Raw genomic sequence first — 21,947 nt, forward strand, 5'->3', positions numbered from 1 at the left:
CAATTTACTGGTCTGCATGTGTGACAGACACAATAAACTTTAGGCTACACGTTCGTTTTAAAACATATTAATTTACCATATCTGTCACAGTAATGAGACTATGGAGGGTTCGGGTGAGGATATAAATTAAAGAAAACCATGAGGTGACCCCAAATAGTCAAATCATCACAGACGTGCTATGAAATGAGGATCATTCAATTTTGGCCATATGGGGGACACATTATCTGATTTCACATATAACAGCTTTCTTCCAATATATTAATATAGGCTACAGCATATTATTTGCATAGCATTATCATAATATGTGAAGAAGTAGCATAGCTTTCAATAACTATTAAAAAAATGCGTTAATAAATCCAATAACCCCCGTGACAGGGCTACATGGCCATAAGAGGTTTCTAGGCTTTGTTTCTGCATTTAAAAAGACAAAGCTGGCAATTCTGGCTACTCTTTCGTTATTTTAATAATTTCTTTATTTTATTTTATTTATAAATTACTCGGGTTAATCTAATTTAATTATTTGGCTTGTGTTTTGTTTCCGTGCACTTCAGGCATTTTGCACATATTTGTCCTGCACCTTGTTACTTCTGACCTCTTTTTATTTAATTTTTATTTATTATAAATGTAAATTCTGATCTCAAGTTAAGTACATTTTGGATTGCTTCTTGTTGTAGTTATAGCCTATCAATGTTGCACTGTTGCGTGCTGGCCATGGTGCTGGCGAATGCTAAGGTGCTAGGTGCGCTCTGAGTGTCATATTTAGGAGTTCATCAAACTAAACTTAAAAAAAATATATTTTTTTCGACAGGTATAAGTTTAAAAATGTATTTAAAACAGGGTGGTTATCTTGTCAAAAGTATAAAACTGCACCAAATTAATTCCAGACGCGACTGTCTCTCTTGTGATTTAAATTCTTGAAATAAATGATATTAGAATCATCAGGTTTTTCTACACTTAAAGTGAATACAGAGATGATAAAAGTCAAAATAAACAAGCAGCAAAATAATACAACGTAGTGTCTATAAAATTATTAATTTCAGTGTTTATCTTGTTATAAATTAACATTCAAGGAATTGTATATAAAGCTTAGTTTTTATCATTTAGGCAGAGGTGGAAAAAGTAATAAAATATCGTACTCGAGTAAAAGTAAAGTTACTTTTATAATATTTTACTTAAGTAAAAGTAAAGTTACTGGTCTAAAAATCTACTCAAGTAGGCTAAAAGTAAAAAGTAAATCATTTTAACTTTACTCAGAGTAAAAGTTACTTTTTTTAAAACGGGGAGAGGTGGAGGATTCTAGTATAGTTCAAAAACGACAAGGGAATATAAATCTCAAACTAGTTGTTTTTAATTGTAGGAACATCTTTACAATTAAAGTGCAATAACAAAAAGTTAATAAAATAAAAAGGTGTTTTAAACTAAGAAACATTTATGGAATTGTTTAATGATTTTTACATGTGAGTTATGCACTTTTGAAGGTGGTCAGCAGCTGGTAAATGCAATCACTATAGTAAGGTTGTAATTGATGTATTGCTGGTAACATACATTATTTTTTAAACTATAGTTTAAATGAGCTTATAATGAGATGAGTGCCATGGCTATACTTTTGACACGTTTATTGTCTTCTAGCTTCCCTGACCTGGGTACCTGATGTCAGACCTTAATTCCTCTCTCTCTCTCTCTCTCTCTCTCTCTCTCTCTCTCTCTCTCTCTCTCTCTCTCTCTCTCTCTCTCTCTCTGCAATGTCTAATGACCTGCGCATTCTCGAGGATGTTCTGAAGTTGTGTTTGACTTGACGCGAAGCTGTTAGACCTCGGAAGATAATGCGCATGGTATTAAAAACTCGTCGTGCAAATAAGCAGTAAAAAAACGGTCGTTTCGTACTTAAGAGCATGAATCCTATGGAACGAGTCTTTATTACATGCGATAAATTAAATGATCTGAGAGAAATAAAACTATTTGAAAGAAAAAGTTATCACACTGATAGCAAAGAAGCATTTCATGAGAAAAAAAAAGAATATTTGAGAGAAAAAGTTTTCATACCAATAGCAAAAAATAATAATATTTGAGACTAAAAAAAAGTTTTGAGAGAAAGTATTTTCTCATGATAGAACATAAAAATATAAATTTGAAATTTTTAAAATTATTTCTGATAAAAAAAATCTCTCAAGTATATGTTTTTTGCTATTAGTGTGAAAACATTTTCTCTAAAAAAAAAAAGTGTTTATATCAAAACGCTTTTCTTTGCTCTCGATGCAATTTCTTGCTCTCGTGTCAGGATTTTGCTTTCTCTGTGAAAATTGTGTCATGTGCGGGGCCACGTTCCTATTGGCCAGTCGGGTGAGCATCGTGTTGTCTTGGGAATCGAACTGAATCATTACACCGTTGTTCGGTTCACCTAGATAGATGCCTTCTCTGCTTTTAGTTGAGCACGGACACTCTAATGTTTGAGTAAGATGATGACACACAACTCGATGGATAGCTGGCTGAGCAAGTTCACGGCACTGAAGATTAAACATTAAAAAATGAAATGGTACTCTTATTCATGAATGAATGTGTATTATATTATTAGCTTGCTAATCGCTAATTAGCCATCATGCTAGGTAAACTTGCAAATGCCAAATGAATGTTTTGATTCACTCCTTATTTAGTGAGTAGTGATCTAGTTTCTACCTTTGCACTTGCTAGCCTCAAAGCACCTGAAGAGTAACTGCTTGTTCATCATATACAACCTCCTGTATAACTTTCAACCAACGTTAGTGTGCATGGAGGAAGTACACGCCTAGCTGCCGCAGCGCGGGGGGCCACACACGTCGGGGCTACGGTGACCACAGTCCCGATGTCGTACGTGCCAGTGGTGGTATATCATAACTTAAATGTGTTTTTTTGTTTTCATTAAAATATTAACATTGATACCATTATAATAAGATAGCTGCCTGCTATTGAAATCAGTGTGAACAGATGCACTCAGTCTCTCAATATCACAACTATGGTCATATTGAATACACAGCTATGACAATAATAAATAGGGCAACAAAGTAATAATAATAATAATAATAATAATTTGTTACACTTATTTAGCGCTTTTCTGCAACACTCAAAGCGCTTTACATATAAAAGGGAGAATCTCCTCAACCACCACCACAAAAAATAAGCTTTGGAGGAACTTGTGAGATGTGAACCATATTTTTATTAACTTATTAAATTAACAGATCCATAACTTAGTAATTATAGATTAAACATATGCTTTGATACTCAAAATAGTATTGGGGAAAAAATACTCGAGTCTCACGCATTCACAGTGAGACACACGCATTTCAGTCAGTTCACATGGTCACACACCACACCTTGTATTTCTCACGCTGAGAAGAGTTAACTTTTCCTGCTATATACAATTAATGGACGAGGCGCAGGAAGGTTCTCTGTCAAGTTCATAGCTGTCTCTCTGATGTCATTCACTTGGACATGATTTATTCAAAAACTCCCCAACTGCTTTGCAATAAAAAGCTTAAGCTTACCTGAAACTATAAGGAAAATAGACTATAGAGGCTTTCTGAAATGAATGAAAGGACTAGAGATGACTATTGGAGCATGTCAGACCTACTTTTTTATAAGTGTAATTCTTGTCACTTGTCACAATTTAACACATCAATAATGTGTTATGTTTGTAACAACACTGGGTGTGTTAATTTTAACACATTGTTTTGTGTTAAACTATTCAACACATTATGTGTTATTTCGTATTGATTTTGAGTTCATTTAAATAAAACACTAGATGTGTTGTCCTTATAAGAAAGATGTCTCAATTTAACACATTCGTTTTAAGAGTGTATGTAAAATACGGGACAAATCGAGTCCCGTTTGATTTGATACGCGTCATTTTGCCTGTAAATACGGGAAGATTCCGTGTTTCACGGGACGGGTGGCATTGCCACCTTCCATGCACACTAACGTTGGTTGAAAGTTATACAGGAGGTTGTATATGATGAACAAGCAGTTACTCTTCAGGTGCTTTGAAGCTAGCAAGTGCAAAGGTAGAAACTAGATCACTACTCACTAAATAAGGAGTGAATCAAAACATTCATTTGGCATTTGCAAGTTTACCTAGCATGATGGCTAATTAGCGATTAGCAAGCTAATAATATAATACACATTCATTCATGAATAAGAGTACCATTTCATTTTTTAATGTTTAATCTTCAGTGCCGTGAACTTGCTCAGCCAGCTATCCATCGAGTTGTGTGTCGACATCTTACTCAAACATTAGAGTGTCCGTGCTCAACTAAAAGCAGAGAAGGCATCTATCTAGGTGAACCGAACAACGGTGTAATGATTCAGTTCGATTCCCAAGACAACACGATGCTCACCCGACTGGCCAATAGGAACGTGGCCCCGCCCATGACACAATTTTCACAGAGAAAGCAAAATCCTGACACGAGAGCAAGAAATTGCATCGAGAGCAAAGAAAAGCGTTTTTTCTTTTTAGAGAAAATGTTTTCACACTAATAGCAAAAAACATATACTTGAGAGATTTTTTTTCTCAGAAATAATTTTAAAAATGTCAAATTTATATTTTTTATGTTCTATCATGAGAAAAAACTTTCTCTCAAAACTTTTTTTTAGTCTCAAATATTATTATTTTTTGCTATTGGTATGAAAACTTTTTCTCTCAAATATTCTTTTTTTTCTCATGAAATGCTTCTTTGCTATCAGTGTGATAACTTTTTCTTTCAAATAGTTTTATTTCTCTCAGATCATTTAATTTATCGCATGTAATAAAGACGCATATCTCGCTCCATAGAATCCTACCTTTCATATGAAATAAACACTCGCTTCGCGTCAGTGAAAAGTGGTCGCTTAAATATGACCAGGGGTTTCTTTCATAAGATTTGAACTGAGGCGGGTCTGCTTAAGCACGCGCCTGTCTCGTCCGTCTCCATGGTTCTTTTTGCGCGTTCCCCCGCCCATCAATCATCCGTTGCGCGTCTTTATCACCTTGCTTTTTTGAAATATTTTTTTAATCAGTAACGGATATGATTTAAAATGTAGCGAAGTACAATACTTTAAACAAAACATACTTAAGTAAAAGTAAAAGTACAGATTTTAAAAACTACTCAAAAAAGTAAAAGTACACAAAAAAACTACTCAATTACAGTAACTTGAGTAAATGTAATTCGTTACTTTCCACCTCTGCATTTAGGCTACAGTAAATCATATTCGTCTGGGTGTCAGATGTTTAATTTAAAATCTTTGTGTACGTTTGTGAATTACAAATTCTGTAGAATGTATAAAAAGTATGTCTCTTTTTTAATCACTAGGCCACCCCTGAAAAAATCGTTCTGGCACGCCCCTGTGTAGCAGAGTTTGATTTCTGACGACTAAAATAAAATTAATGTGACTAGATTAAAATAAGTGTGCTTTCACCGAATTGACCCAATTACGAGGAGCAAAACATTGAATATTCAGAAGAATAAACCTTACTCATTTAATGGATAAGTGATTGAGATTTCAGCACTCAAGCACGCAAACTCCACCGCACCTTGGTGTAAAGTGCATAAAAATGAACAAGTTACCTTGCGCACATAATCATCAGGTAATGCTTTTTGCTGTATTATGCGTTTTCATGACATAGCTTTTAGGCTTTAATATTTTATTAATATTTTAAAATATTTGTTTATATATTTGTAGTGCTTTGTAATGCTATTGTTTACTAATTTGAGCTATTTTTAATGTGATTTTGTGATTATTTTATGCTACAGAGGTAGCATTATTAGTTTATTTACACTGTTAACGATTTCCCTGTATTTTTACAGTACGGTACTGGCAGCACGGTTGCCAGTAAGTTACTGTATTTTGGTTTTACAGTACTGTACTGTAATACCATTTACAGTACACAAACTAGTACTGTATAGTTACAAAGCAGTACTGTACTGTAATTTTACAATATTTTATTACAGTAGTCTATTTTTACAGTAATTTACTGTAATGTCTATATTGACCCATAAATACTATTTATTACTTATTACAATTAATACAATAATATTATATAAAATAGCTAGAGATTTAGGTTTAAATCTATAGTTATTAATATGGTAAAAATGCTAAATTAAAACATAATGAATTAAAAGGCAATCCAAGCAATGTTTGTATCAAAATTTTATTTAAAAAAACATTTAATTGAAACAAACATATTTAAAACAAGATTTTAAACAATAATAAACATATAATCAAGTAACATAAAATAAAATCAACAAGTATAAACAAGTTTGGAGACCCCTGCTGTAACATATTTAACTCTGGCAAATAGAACACTGGTCCATAGTTTGAAGTTTTCAGTTTAAAGTCCATCATCGACTAAAAGGTAACATTTCACTGTGGTAAAAACAACACTGGCCCATAGTTTTAAATATTCTACTTGAATTTCATTTAACACTAAAAATAAATGCATTAAACTGTGGCAGACAGACCACAGTGGCCTTTACTTTGAAGTCGTCCATTCGAACTCAATCAGGGACTGCATGAAGCTGTTCACATGGGGGTTAATGGCCACAGCTTTTCTCTGCACCAAGTTCCTTGTCTTTTTGCTTGCTCCTTGTCTGGATGTGCACTTTTTCCCATCTTTGGAAATAATTCTATCCAGAAACCTGTTAGAAATATCATAAACATTAAGTCAACAAATATAAGATAGAAAAAGATTCTTAAAAAACTAAACTCAGCCTTGAATTTACTCCTATTCTGAAACCTTTTGCTCTTATTCTACTGTTCCACATCTAATTACATTAAAATACAGAAGATTCACTTACCGCTGAACAAACTCTTTTCTCAATGGACAGCATCCACCTGGATCATGTCATGATTGAATGTCCTGAACAGAAAGTAAAATTGTTACTGATTTGGACACAACTTTTTATTCTGAAAACAAAATCTTTTGTCAATAAAGTCCAGGGACACCTCTGCTAAATAAATACAATTATTAAATTTCTTATAACCAAAGTCTGAATATTTCTGTTTGTATATTTCTACATGGCAAACTAAGACAATTCTGTACATGTTGTGTATGGTCGTGTTACAGTGTTGTGTGTGGGAATTGTGAATGAGTGTATACATGGGTATTTAAAGAAGCTGTAGTGGTAAAGTACAAACTTACCGAACATAATGTGCTTGGGTGTGTCTGGTGTCACCCGTTGTGCCTCCACATCTGCCTTAACTCCTATAAAAGTGCAAGGACACTCATGTAAACTACAAATAAAAAGTCAGCCACATTCCTGTGTAATTTTGCATGTGACGTGAAAGCATTTAATATTGCAGTCAAAAAAATACATGACTTGTAACTGTACATCATGTACTTGCCTGGTTCCTTTAAAGATGATCCATCTTACCCAATCCAGCTTACAAGCAATGGTAAGACTGTAAAAAAGACAAATGTTACAAAATCTGTTAGCCATAGAAATAAGTAGACATTGTAAAGGAAATGGAAAAAGAAAATTTAGTAATACTTTACTACAATAGTTTATTCCTTAACATTTGGTAATGCCTTAGCTAATATGAACTAACAATGAACAATATATTTTACAACATTAATAATATTTGATAATGTTCATTGTGCAGAGACAAAGTGATTGATTTAAAAATGTATTAAGTGTTTAAATCTAATATCATGTTATGCTTACAATTAAAACCTTTCTGTAAGTGTTTAGTCAGTTGTAAAACAAATATATATATATATATATATATATATATATATATATATATATATATATATATATATATATATATATATATATATTAGTTGTTATATTATATATATATAAATAAGTCTTTTTTTTATTATTATTCTATAACATCTTGTCTACAGAAAATCTCTGAAAATGTCTCGTTTAGTGCAGAAAATAGCGATTTATAGTGATAAGGTAAAAAGACTTCCCCTAATGTTTAACCCGGACCGGCTGCGGTGTAACACGCTATTTCACGCAAAGTTTTTTAAGTTAGTAGCTAGCTGCTCACTTTAAAGATAAACATGATCGCCTAAATCTGAGCAATCCTGGTGATGCCAGTTTCCTACACGATGTTATTATGGACTATTTTACATCCAGAGATGAAGGATCAGATGACAGAGACGAGAAGACAAAGGTACGTAAATGCGGAGCCCATTCTCTTTTCGTGCATTGATTTGATGTGTTTTGGAAACTTATATATACTGCATGTAATGCATCTGAAGTGGTGGAAACAATATGCCATAAAAATGTATTGGACAACTTACTGGACGTGTAAAACGCTTTAGAGAAGATATTCTCTGCTTTTGCTGATATACCGTAATATAATAACAACAACAATAAGCGCGGCAATCCCTTACGTTCATCTGATATTAAGATGAGCCCAGGTCTGAATTATATTTGGTCGAAGTTAAAGCTGCGATGAGTTTGATGTATGTATCCAGTTAAATATGAGGTTTCTTGTTTTCACTTCTGTGGAGGAGTTCGGTACTACAGTATGATGTGTACGGCGTGTCAAGTCCTGACTGTTTACAACCACGAGTCAGCCTTGCCAAACAGTCGAACTTAATACTTTTCTCTGACGCTAACTGAACGGATGAAACGCCGAGATAAACGACCGTTATGCTGGGACCGCAAGACCGCGCTGGCGGGTTGTCTTTGTCAATTTCGTTAAAAATAGTTTCATTGTCACCACACTTTCAACACAATATAAACTCACCAAAACCCTCATAATTTAGTTAAAACAACCCTATATTCATTAATAAAGGTGTAAAGCGAGTTAAAGCAGCGGTAGACATCTGTGTGTAAGCTTACTTTCTGAGGGAGATTGAAACTTTGTTGGCGACCGTTTTTCTCTCTCATTGCACGTTTAAAACAATATTGTGACAAACTATTGACAACATTCTTAAACTAAAAATTAAGTTTTCATGAAACAGAAATATTTCAAACTTACCGAACTGCCAGAAATCAATCGTCCTCCTTCAGCTGCAGCCAGGAGTTGTGCTGTCTGTGTGATTTGACTCTGGCGCACTTTCTCTGATTATTGCAAGTACACCTGGCACATTACAGCAATGGCTACAGCAAGGTTACATCAAGACCAAAATATACTGTAAAATTTTCCCGCTCAAACAAATTTACCCAGAATGCATTATGAACTGCAGTACTGTACTGTAATGTACACACACAGTATAGTACTGTGGATTTTTACAGTAATGTACTGCTAAATCTACAGCGACATCTAACAGTGTACACAAAAATGAAACCAGTTTCACAGAGGTCAAGGCAAATCACGATGACACAAATGATTATGATTATAATCTAAAAACAATGTATAAATGCTGGGAATTCTTTGTGCTTTAGTTAACCGTGTTTAAGGGTTGTAAGGGAAGAGTGCATGCAAGTTCGTGTATAAGGAGTGAGACCTAACACAAACACAAAATCCTTCATGTTTTTCAGACATAAATCTCTTTATTTGATGCCTTCATGTATTGCACAACAGAGAAATCTCTAAACATAATTTACAACATTTTCTCAGAGCTTATGAATAAACATCAATGTCTATGCATGTAGTTATGATAAATCATAGGTTGGTCATGTACACGGAGTACAGAAAAAATACATGCACAGTGAAATTTCCTATCGAAGTTCAATGTGGATATAGAGATCAACACTAATGTTCAATTGTAAATGTATAACTTTATATATATTGTATTGCATTGTGCATTTGCATGCATCTGAGTCTGATAATCATTTAATTTATTCCTTTTATGAGATGCAACATTCACCTTTATATGGTGTATGTTGTATGGCTTTCATTTGTTCTCTGTGTTGGTGCATCATCATGGCCATTGTCTCTTCAAGTCTCCTGTTGGAGTTCTCCATCATCATTACAAACTCTCTAGCTTGATTCCCTTCACCTTTATAGCGTGCATTCATATGTTGTATGGCTTGCATTTGTTCTCTGTGTCGCTGCATCATCATGGCTATTGTCTCTTCAAGTCTTCTGTTGGAGTTCTCCATCATCATTGCAAACTCTCTAGCTCGATTTCTCTCAGCTTCAGCGCTCTGTCTCTTGAACTCCTCCATCTCTCGGCTCATCATATCTTCCTTCTCCTTAAAGCCCTTCTCCAGCAGAGCCGCCTCTCTCAGTTTACTTTCCATGGCACGCTCAGCTTCCAATCTCTGAAGCTTCATCTCTTCATCCATCTTCTGCTTCATCTGTATCATCCTCTCTTCATTACTACGTCTCTCCGCTTCCATCTTCGCTTCGAGTTGTCGTTGCTTCTCCTCTTTAGCTTTGATTTCCTGGTTCAAGAGGGCTGCTTTCTCTTGTTCTTCTGGTCATTTATTAACAAAAAAAGGAAACATGCTTTAAAAAATCAGAAAAACAAAACATGCGATTAATTATCCTTTTAAAGGACAAAAAATATATTTGGGATTCGTTTTGTATAGGATATCTGCTTTTTGAACTCTCAAAGTGGCAGAACTGTTGACTTGCATCATATGATTCAGAGTACAGGGGTTTGATCTACTGAAGACAAAATGTCACAAACATATCGGATGTCCTGAGGGTGAGTAAATAAACTGCATTATTTTTATTTTTGAGTGAACTATCCTGTTGTGGAAATGAAGGACTCAAATGCAGGAAATAGCAGATAAATGTTCTCAGTTTAATGAAGCAGGCCACAGGCAAAATAACGGCATCAACACAAACTCAGAAAAACAGAAAAATATCCAGATGGCTGGCAAAGGGTCTACTTAAAAGTCCTCTGTGGCAGAGCAAAAACAGAAGTGGCAGCAAGGGTTCACTGGGCAGCCGGTCTAGGTGAAGGCAAGGCAGGAGGCAGACGAACACCCCTCACAGGTACCTCTTAAGTACCACACTCGCCAGAGTTCTGTAATAGCACACGATAAAGGATGCAGGGTAATTCCAATGAAATAGCAGACAGCACTGATGACAAGATACTTAGACAGGACGCGACACGACACGACAGGACAGAGAACAATATATTTGGCGTAACAGCTCAGCTTGTGCAACAAGTACACACCGAATTAAACAATCTGACAATAAGACAAAGGCAGAGCACGATAGATAAAGCCAAAGTTAATGAGAGGAGATGAGACATAGGTGAAGAGAGGAGAGAGTGGAAACAGCTGCGGCTGTGGGTAATGAAAGCGGCTAATGAGTGGGTGAATGTGTGTGTATGTGTAAAAGAATGTAGAGAAAGAGAGAGAAAGAAGCTAGGTCATAACAGTGCCCCCCCACTAAGGAGCGCCCCCTGGCGCTCCCAAGGGGGAAGCCCGGCGAGACCGGAGGAAATCATCAATGAGCGAAGGATCCAAGACGTCCCGGGGGGAAACCCAACTCCTCCTCAGGACCATATCCCTCCCAATCGACCAAGTACTGATGCCCACGCCCCCGACGACGCATGTCCAAAATCTTGCGGACTCTGTAAACGGGTGACCCCTCGATACGAATAGCGGAAAGCGCGGAGCGAGGGGACGAGCGGGTGGCAGGCTTAATGCAAGAAACATGAAAAACGGGATGTACCCGGCGAAGATTAGACGGGAGACGGAGCTTGACAGCGACAGGATTAATAATCTTAGTGATGGGGAAAGGTCCAATAAATCGAGGAGCCAATTTACGAGATTCAAACTGGAGAGGTAAATTAGCTGTGGATAACCACACTCTCTGACCCGGCAAATAGCGGGGGCTTTTAATCCGACGTTTATTGGCTGTAATGCACATGCGTCTACGTGAGCGACAAAGAGCGGATCTTACCCTTCTCCAGGTTCGTTTACACCGAGAAATAAATGTCTGAACGCTCGGGCATCTAGAATCAACCTCTAGTGATGAGAATAAAGGAGGCTGGTACCCGAGACAGCACTGAAACGGAGACAGTCCCGTGGCAGAGGATGGGAGCGAGTTATGGGCATACTCTGCCCACGGGAGCTGCTCAGACCAAGATGATGGGTTACGGAATGCGAGACTACGTAAGAGCCGGCCAATGATCTGGTTGGCTCGTTCAGCTTGGCCACAAGTTTGGGGGTGAAAGCCCGACGAGAGATTAGCAGTGGCACCAATGAGGCGACAAAACTCTTTCCAGAATAAAGAGGAAAATTGTGGTCCTCTGTCAGAAACTACTTCAGAGGGTAGACCATGTAATTTGAATACGTGATTGACAACAATCTGGGCGGTCTCCTTGGCAGAGGGGAGTTTAGTGAGTGGTATAAAGTGTGCAGACTTAGAAAACCGATCAACCACCGTCAAAATGACCGTGTTACCATCTGACGGGGGAAGACCGGTGATAAAGTCGAGCGCGATGTGAGACCATGGGCGAGTAGGTACGGGTAACGGACGAAGCAGACCTGCTGGCGGAGCATTACCAGCCTTAGTCTGAGCACAAACGGCACACGAAGCAATAAAACGGCGAGCATCGCGATCTAAGGTAGACCACCAAAAACGCTGGCGGATCGCCGCAAGTGTGCCCCGAACACCGGGATGAGCAGATAATTTAGAAGCGTGTCCCCATTGGAGGACAGCCAAGCGTGTGGGCACCGGAACAAAGAGTAAGCCTTTAGGGCAATTTCGTGGCACGGCAACACGAGATAATGAGCGCTTAACCTGTCCCTCGATTCCCCACCCTGCGGCCCCCACCACGAGACCTGGAGAAATAATTTCCTTCTGTGACGTGGAGGGGGTCGTGGAATCAAAGAGCCGAGACAATGCATCCGGTTTTACGTTCTTAGAACCGGGGCGGTAAGAGATTGAAAAATCAAAGCGCGTGAAAAATAATGTCCAACGAGCCTGACGCGCATTTAATCTCTTAGCGGAGCGGATATATTCTAAATTGCGATGGTCGGTCCAGACAATAAAGGGAATAGAAGAGCCCTCCAACCAATGTCGCCACTCGCCGAGCGCTAAGCGTATGGCGAGCAGCTCCCGGTTGCCGACATCGTAATTACGTTCCGCAGGCGAAAGACGATGGGAATAATAGGCGCACGGGTGGATCTTTCCATCAGCGGCCGATCGCTGTGATAGAACAGCACCCACCCCTACCTCAGACGCATCAACCTCGGCGATGAACTGTCTAGTGACATCAGGCGTAATAAGAATAGGTGCGGTAGTGAAAAGAGACTTTAAATGATCAAACGCCCTTTGAGCGGATTCCGACCATTCAAAGCGTGACTTGACAGATGTTAGAGCGGTGAGAGGGGCGGCTACCTGACTAAAGTTTCGGATAAAGCGACGATAAAAATTTGCAAAACCAATGAAGCGTTGTAACGAGACGCGAGAGTTGGGAGCCGGCCAATCTACCACCGCTTGAACCTTCGAAGGATCCATACTAATCCCCTCTGCCGAGATTACTGAACCCAGAAACGTGACCGAAGGTGCGTGAAACGAACACTTCTCTGCTTTGACAAATAGTCGGTTCTCACGTAAGCGTTGAAGCACACGGCGTACATGCTGGACATGAACCTGGAGAGACGGGGAGAAAATTAGTATGTCGTCAATATAGACAAACACAAAAATGTTAAGCATGTCACGGAGAACATCATTGACTAGAGCCTGAAACACGGAGGGGGCGTTGACTAGACCGAAAGGGAGGACCCGATATTCAAAATGACCGAGGGGCGTGTTAAAGGCGGTCTTCCACTCGTCTCCATCCTTGATACGCACCAGATGGTATGCGTTGCGGAGATCGAGCTTGGTAAAAATCTTAGCTCCCTGCAAGATCTCGAAGGCTGAAGACATCAATGGCAAAGGATAGCGATTCTTAATAGTGATGTCATTCAGCCCTCGATAATCTATGCAGGGACGGAGCGATCCGTCCTTCTTCTTTACGAAGAAGAACCCCGCACCAGCGGGAGAAGACGACGGAACAATGGTACCCGCACTAAGTGAATCAGAAAGATAATTCTCTAGCGCCTCCCGTTCAGGAGCCGACAGAGAATAGAGTCTACCCCTAGGGGGCGTGGTCCCCGGTAAGAGATCGATAGCGCAGTCATATGGACGATGAGGAGGAAGAGATGTGGCCCGTGAACGACTGAAAACCTCCCGCAGATCGTGATATTCCTCCGGGACTCCAGACAAATCACCAGGCTCTTCCTGAAACACAGAAACAGAAGAGACAGGAGGAACGGCAGATACTAAACACTCAACATGACAAGACAATCCCCAAGACACAACTGAACCCTTTGACCAATCAATATGAGGACTATGGCGTTTAAGCCAAGGATGACCCAGGACAATGGGGGTAAAAGGAGAACGAAAAATCAAAAAAGAAATTGTCTCTCTATGGTTACCAGAAACGGTGAGAGTCAATGGAACAGTCTCTTTCTGAACCTTGGGCAGGGAACTGCCGTCTAAGGCAAATAAAGGAGTACTGTCACTTAAATGCATGAGGGGAATACCTTGTTGTAGAGCCCAATCCTCATCAATAAAATTTCCCTCTGCCCCAGAGTCGATTAAGGCAGAACTGGCAACCGATGAAGCGGACCAATGTAGCATGACTGGAAGTGATGTGCAAGATCTGGAAGGGGTTCTCCGTGTGATGGCGCTCGCCAGTAACCCTCCGCCTACCGACGAGCGCTGGCTTTTACTGGGCACGTAGAAACAAAGTGATTAGCAGCGGCACAGTACATGCACAACCGGTTTGCGATCCTTCTCTCTCGCTCCTAAGAAAAGATGCGTAGACCTCCCAACTGCATGGGCTCGGGCTCAGCGCCAGCAGTTACGGGAACAGCCACGACAGAGGAAGTGGAGGGGAAAGACGTATCCATGCGACGGGCTCTGCGTCGCAACTCAAATCGCTTCTCGACCCGAATAGCAAGGGCAATGAGGTCATCAAGCGAAGCGGGGACCTCCCTAATGAAAATCTCCTCCCTGATCTCAGGATTAAGACCCTCCAGGAAACGGGCGATGAGAGCTGGCTCATTCCAGCCACAGGTAGTAGAAAGAGTGCGAAACTCTATGGAGAAATCCGGAACCGAGCTCCTGCCCTGACGAAGGACGGACAGCTGACGCGAAGCCTCGGCGCCGTGAGCAGAACGGTCAAAGACCCGGATCATCTCCTCCTTGAACTGTGCGAAGCTGAGGACGCAATCCGAATCCGCCTGCCAGTTGGCCGTACCCCATTCACGAGCGCGGCCAGCGAGGAGAGAGATGACATAAGCGACCCTCGCCTGTTCTCTGGCATAAGTCACCGGCTGAAGGGAGAAAACCACCTCACACTGGGTCAGGAAGGCACGGCACTGAGTGGGCTCACCCGAATAGACCGGAGGGTTGTTAATCCGCGGCTCCGGCGGAACATGAGCGTCTGGTGAAGAGACCCGCGGCTGGCGGATATGATGGACCTGCTGCGAGAGGTCAGACATCTGGGCAGCGAGCGTCTCAACCGCATGTCTGGCAGCGGTGATGTCCTCCTCGTGTCGTCCAAGAAGGGCGCCCTGCTGCTCGACGGCTGCCTGGAAGGGGCCGGCTGCTTGGAAAGGGCTGCTACCCGCTGAGTTCATATCTGGTCAGATTGTTCTGATGTGGAAATGAAGGACTCAAATGCAGGAAATAGCAGATAAATGTTCTCAGTTTAATGAAGCTGGCCACAGGCAAAATAACGGCATCAACACAAACTCAGAAAAACAGAAAAATATCCAGATGGCTGGCAAAGGGTCTACTTAAAAGTCCTCTGTGGCAGAGCAAAAACAGAAGTGGCAGCAAGGGTTCACTGGGCAGCCGGTCTAGGTGAAGGCGAGGCAGGAGGCAGACGAACACCCCTCACAGGTACCTCTTAAGCACCACACTCGCCAGAGTTCTGTAATAGCACACGATAAAGGATGCAGGGTAATTCCAATGAAATAGCAGACAGCATTGATGACAAGATACTTAGACAGGACGCGACACGACACGACAGGACAGAGAACAATATATTTGGCGTAACAGCTCAGCTTGTGCAACAAGAACACACCGAATTAAACAATCTGACAATAAGACAAAGGCAGAGCACGATAGATAAAGCCAAAGTTAATGAGAGGAGATGAGACATAGGTGAAGAGAGGAGAGAGTGGAAACAGCTGCGGCTGTGGGTAATGAGAGCGGCTAATGAGTGGGTGAATGTGTGTGTATGTGTAAAAGAATGTAGAGAAAGAGAGAGAAAGAAGCTAGGTCATAACATATCCCTTTAAGGAAATAAACTTTTGTGAACTTTTTTGTGAACCTTTCTGTTTGCAACTCATTTTCATCTTAAGTGCAATCAATAACATGCTGAATGCAACATTTGTTGTAGCTGAGTTTTAATAACATACATATTGAGTAGATAATTAAATAATATAAAACTAATTCTGCATTACAAGCCGAAGTAAAGCAAGTCAAGTCTAGTCGTATCACGCAGTGGAAAAGAGTATACATTTATGTAAAACAATACACTCAGAGTGTAAAATATGTGCGAAACACTCATTGTGGAAACTTTACTTTGCACATTTAGCATTGGGTTTAATTTTGCTCTGCTGTGCACAAATTTTTTTGACTTTCATCATCCAGCAGCACTCTCACAAGTACCCAAACCTTTGATAACATGTTTCACAGTGAAACTTGTAGGAATTTACAAACTGGTTATTTGAAAACTGAGACTCTCACCCTTAATCTTTTTCTTTTCCTCAGTTAGGTTTTTGTCAGCCTGCAAAATAGCTTTAGATTCCACAGACTTCTGCTTCAGAAACTCCTCTAGGACCTCTTCAGCCTATTAACAAACAGAAACAATGAATAATTAAGACAACAATGATAGAAGTGATGTATATTAAGAGTATTAACGTGCAACAAGTGTAATATGAGCCAAACCTTGACTTCTTTTGCGGCCTGGATGTTATATTTTTGCACAATGTCCTCCAGATCCTTGCAGTAGAGATTATAGCCACCAGGTTTGGCATAGAGCCCTTGCTTAAGGTTTTCCGTCATTTCTACAGTCAGGGATGACAGAAGATCCTCACATTTACTCTTTGAAGCTTGCTCATTTAGGCTTAGGTATCTCTCAAAGAAATTATTAATGTTTTCCTGTAAACATAACATTATGAGTGTTAGTAGCAGTTCTCAGTATTATAATCTATAGATTATAGTACAGATCACATATAACATCACATCTATGATATCTCCTTATGCATTATGGAGAGATCTGGCCTACCTCAAGAGATTTTAGGTAAGTCCCATCAGTGTCCCTGAATGAACGCTTCATGAAGGTTTGTGTTGCCAGTTTACTGAGGCGTTGGTGTTCTGAGGACACATCTTTCAGTTCCAGAGGGAAAGAGTTCCTCAGCTTCTTTATTCCACTCTTGTAGACCTCAAGCCCTTCTTTCACTGCAGCCTCATTCTCAATCGTTGCCATAGTGATCACAGCATTCTCCAGACATGGCACAGCCCCACTAGAGATGGTGTCCACGTATGTTTTTGCAAGATTACCCAAAACTGCAAAAAACGAAAAAAAGATGCCCAGAAACACAAAGATATTAAAGAATAGAACGAAATCATAAATTAATCAACAGATAACCAGTAGTAGATATTTTCTCATTATTCACCCCTGCCAGTGACTGTGTATCCTTCTTTCAGCTTCTTCACCTGGCTCTCCTGAAAGACAAACTGGCAGAAACGATCTGTGACCTTCAGGAAGTCAGGTGAAAGGTCAGCAGGATTTAAGCTCTCCAGGCGAGATACATTCTCTGGAGCAGTTGGAAACAGGAAAGTGAAGCATGTCCTTGAAGGGAAGAATTTTCTGATGCACTCCCTTGGCAGGTTGTCCTTAATCACTTTTTTTGAAGTGCCTAAAACAGATAAACACATAATCCACCTTGTCATGCTGAGTTTACACCAAACGCGGTTTGGGCGTCAAAATCGCGTCTACCGCGCGTGGTTTGCCGCTTGAACAATTTGGATGCATTCGCGCGTGTAGAGCGGAGTAGACGCGCGGAAAAAGCAAGCATTTGACGCGCGTCCGAAGCAAAATCCGCTTCTTGTGGGAGGGGCAACTGCTGTGTGAGTGTCTGTTTGCAAGATGACTGATGTTACTTGTGCATTTATCAAGAGAGTTACCAGTTTTGTATTGGGTAACCTTACTATGGGGAAAAATAAACGGCGCGGGTAGATAAACGTCACGTGACTCAAAAGTGAAGCGTGTATTACAACTTACCAAGTTGCCCAAAGTCCTTACTGACACTCTTCCAAGCGAGGTCCTTTTTATTCCTGTCTCCACTATAGAAATAACAACTTGTGTCATATAGCTTCGAGTGACTGCTTGAGTGAGTGACTCCGGGCGGGGCTGCCACCATAGCAGCAAGCAGGCTCCTGATTGGTTAACGCGGCGCGAAATTCCGCCAAAGTTCAAATTTTTCAACTCGGGCGTCAGCCGCAAATTCGCGTGAACCGCAAGATGCACAAAAAGCACAATTTGCGCTTACCGTGCGTACCGCGCACAAAGCTCAATTCGCGCCTTTCGCCCGAGCTTCACGCGCGAAAGAGGCGGAAACGCGTCTTCCGCGCCGTGCCGAACGCCTCTTCCGCGCCGTGGGACCTCCTGACGCGCGTCAACGCGTCTTCACATTGACTTAACATTGAAATCACTCGCGCTTCACGCCCTTACCGCGGTCGGTGTAAATGCAGCATCAGAATTATCACATCAATAAATAATATGTTTGAGTTATTTAGTGAAGAAAAGTTCTGTTGTGATAATTAATTTGAGGACAAATACAAAATAATATTAAAATACCATGTTTCAGCTTGTGAGCAAAATCTAGGTATTCATTCTCTGTTACATCTTTGCCATCAATCTTTAGCTCAAGGGTGAAGTCTCTCACAGCCCAGATGAAATTAGGGAAGAAATGAAAGCGTCAGCGTAAGTTCTACCAGGAAGACTCTAATACCACGTCATTCATTCATAAAATCGGCTTGGCAATCACAGCTCAATGCCGACTATTTAAACGCTGAACTAACACTCTCTCCTGCTGCCCGTAGGTGTCGTAGCTGAAGTTCGATTGCTCGATGCTTAGTGCAAACCAAACGTTTTCGAAGCGATTGTTACTCGTACGTACCACGCAGAATCGGATGTCAAACCGCTCGCCCTTCCTCTGCTTATTTGTGAATTCGGTATGTTTACTCGGCCCGCAATGTTTTCGTGCCAATTTAACCTTTTCCCAGGATCTTTCATTCACGAAATGCTACTCGGTTTCATCTGCCACTCGTTCTCACAGACTGCAACACAAGGTTACGGTAGGCGTTGTTTGACCAGCCCCTTCGAACGCAACTCATCTTTGCCAAAGTCCCTTATTTAGGGAAGCTCGCAAATTTGGCACAAAAACGCAATGAATGAGGCCGTTTCATTTCAATGAACAGATTAATACAATGCAGTCCTTTTTAACGTAAACTGTAATCGACCAAAGCAACTCACTGGACGCTTGCACAGGTGTCACTGATGATTGCCTGAGCTTCGGCCGCAACAGGTGTCACTGATCATATTGAATGCCTGAGGAGTTACGGTTCATGGTAAACACCGAAGGGTGATGTCTTCCTAACTAAAATATCTCTGTCTTCTCAACTAAACGAGACTCACCACGCGAAGGCTCCGTAAAGCAAACATGTGTATATATATATTATTTTTTTTTATGGCATTATTCATCCTGAAAGGCGATCGCGTTTTAACAGCACGGCATTAACGCGTGAGTAAGTTAACGTCAAAGACCCGAACGCAACGGTCTAAGTGAATTATGTGTTTGTTGTAAACAAATTGTGTAAAATGCGTAAACGACAAAATGGTGTAAATTTTTCATGTGTCTGCCTAAAAACCAAGGTAAGGTCACTGCTTTACATAATTTTCCTGAATATGTCTAATTTATACAACCTTCCCGATTGCCTAGCTGTTCCGACCAATTTAAGGGACTTAAATGTTACCTATTGTATTTGTCAGTTATTGCAGTCTTTGACCAAATATACGAGATGTCTTATTTTAGTTGTGAATGTTAATGTCACTGTTAACATCTCTATGCAGGCTGCTCAACACTGACGATAGGCCACATTGGCATACTAACAGAGGAATAAGCACGCAGTCGTAACGCTCAACTTGCATTTCTTGCGCAAATCGCGAGTGTTTGTCTGGTTATGTTGGTCAAATGTACAATTATCACTGTTTCATCCGACGGCCGTTCGAAACGCCGTTGTCACTTATACAGTTGAAATCAATTTATTGCATTTCATAAGAATTGTGGCATTAAATGCACTGTCATTTTAATTTGGTGTGAGGTAAGTTACATCATTAAAATTATTTTTCTGATCTAGTGTTGGGCGATATTATCCAGAGATCTCATCATAACGCAGCCCGTGAGATTGCCGACACGATAGTACTGGGAATGTGACAATTTATTTCCTCTTATTTAATATAGCAATGCTGACATCGCGGGCACGCGCGTAAAATCTGCTTCTGCCCGCGCGGCAGAATGCGTCTCACTTTTACAATGCATCTCATGCAATATCCAGTCCTCGTCGCAAGGTTGTATGTTTTCACTAAATACGACAATAAATACGTCAAGTCCGACCACCGGAAGCGTTTGATATGTTTAGTTTTCAACTCGGAGGTGTTTTTAGTTCACAGCAATGGTTTATAAATGAGTGTCACTTTCAACCGGTCGGTATGCTTCCACTAAACTCTGGACACTAATGAAACGTTGATGGACCACAATATATCTTTTATCTTGGTGCTGAAACATGGTAATATGGAGGAGATTGTATTTAAATAAATCGCGAAAATTTGCATATTACGTTTCTTGTAATAGACTACAGTGAACGTCAGAATGTCCACTGCAGGCATCGTTCTAAAAATAATGGTTACCACGGGTCCGATGCCCCCGAAGTCTGATGCTCATTCTGACTAAAACAGTAAATGTTTATAATTTAATTTGAAAGTACTAACAAAGTTCTACCTTCTGTTAAAATTTCATGAAAATGTCTGATAAAATGAGAAAGTTATAAGCAAAAACATGTGAATAAGCAGCATTTTGGTCACATATCATATAACTTTCCTCTGATTTCTAATATTAAAAATACCATAACTTTCTCAATCTTCAACGGACTTTTACAATCCTGGTATCTTTGTAAATTGGAATGTCTGCTCTGTCTAGTCATGTGATAGATTTTGAGCTTTGGGGTTTTTTGAAAATTTTCATCATATCTATTTAATATATTTAAATACAAGTCACCAGACCGACCAGCTTAAGCAGCTGGCAACACCTTCGTTTGCAAACCTCTTAAACTTTGTTGCACATCACTGATGCCTTAGCGGTTTGAAAATTACCTTGTAACAGGGAATGGAACTCGCTCTCATTGATTTTAAACCCAGTGTGCATTTTAACCACCCTAGTGCGAGAAGTCCACGCTACATGCATTACAAGTTCAGGTGCAGCGAAGTCAAAGCATTACTCGTGTATTGAAAAGGTAGTTTCTCATAAGGCAAATCATGCTATGCACATTGGTGTTGCAACTGCAGGTTATGTAAGGATGGTATGTGAAAGTGTTCAGCATAATTAAGTTAAACTTTAATGGATAAACAAGTCAATTGCATGTTGTCAAAGACTTTTGGTGAAGTCTGACTCACAGCATCGTCTAAAATATGTTCTCTTAAATGTTCGAAGGTCCCGTGTCAACAGAATCATGCCCCGGAAGTGATCTGGGAACGCTTACATGGAGAAAACCTAGTAAAATTGCCGTAAGATACACGTAAAGTATTCAGAGTGAACAAGGGCAAAACGATGCGCAAGCGTCACCACAACAAGTTATGGTTTAGCTCTTCGACGCTGGAATTTAAACGCAGCTCAACATTCACAATGAGATGTCTGCAATCTGGACTAAAGCAGAGACCAGGGAGCTCCTCGCTATACGTGCTGCTAAAGCTGAGATCATTCACATGCATGACAGAGCAGCGCATC

At 40.2% G+C, this 21,947-nt stretch overlaps 1 protein-coding gene and 1 long non-coding RNA gene across 2 annotated transcripts; both read right to left on the bottom strand.

Annotated features, from left to right (window-relative positions):
• Nucleotides 1-5,786: 5,786 nt before the first annotated feature.
• On the bottom strand, nt 5,787-9,161 carry LOC135779411 (uncharacterized). The gene is made up of 4 exons (XR_010544793.2): nt 8,947-9,161; nt 7,148-7,407; nt 6,804-6,865; nt 5,787-6,644 (listed from the first exon to the last, which is right to left on the bottom strand). It is a non-coding gene; the product is annotated as an uncharacterized lncRNA (long non-coding RNA).
• Nucleotides 9,162-9,534: 373 nt separating this feature from the next.
• On the bottom strand, nt 9,535-18,361 carry LOC135779232 (guanylate-binding protein 1-like). The gene is made up of 5 exons (XM_065289965.2): nt 17,559-18,361; nt 17,168-17,448; nt 16,828-17,040; nt 16,627-16,729; nt 9,535-10,330 (listed from the first exon to the last, which is right to left on the bottom strand). The coding sequence occupies exons 1-5, from the start codon at nt 17,833-17,835 to the stop codon at nt 9,759-9,761; spliced, it is 1,446 nt and encodes a 481-aa protein (XP_065146037.1). The 5' UTR covers nt 17,836-18,361; the 3' UTR covers nt 9,535-9,758.
• Nucleotides 18,362-21,947: the final 3,586 nt, after the last annotated feature.

The sequence above is a fragment of the Paramisgurnus dabryanus genome, chromosome 1 (genome assembly GCF_030506205.2).
Source record: "Paramisgurnus dabryanus chromosome 1, PD_genome_1.1, whole genome shotgun sequence".
Taxonomy (NCBI): Eukaryota; Metazoa; Chordata; class Actinopteri; order Cypriniformes; family Cobitidae; genus Paramisgurnus; species Paramisgurnus dabryanus.

Excerpts from the sequence above, each read along its gene's own strand:
- LOC135779232 (XM_065289965.2), bottom strand. The coding sequence starts at position 17,835 with ATGACAAGGTGGATTATGTGTTTATCTGTTTTAGGCACTTCAAAAAAA. Across the intron at positions 17,449-17,558 it reads ATACACAGTCACTGGCAGGG|TTTTGGGTAATCTTGCAAAA; the intron begins GTGAATAATGAG and ends CGTTTTTTGCAG. Across the intron at positions 17,041-17,167 it reads CTTACCTAAAATCTCTTGAG|GAAAACATTAATAATTTCTT; the intron begins GTAGGCCAGATC and ends TTATGTTTACAG.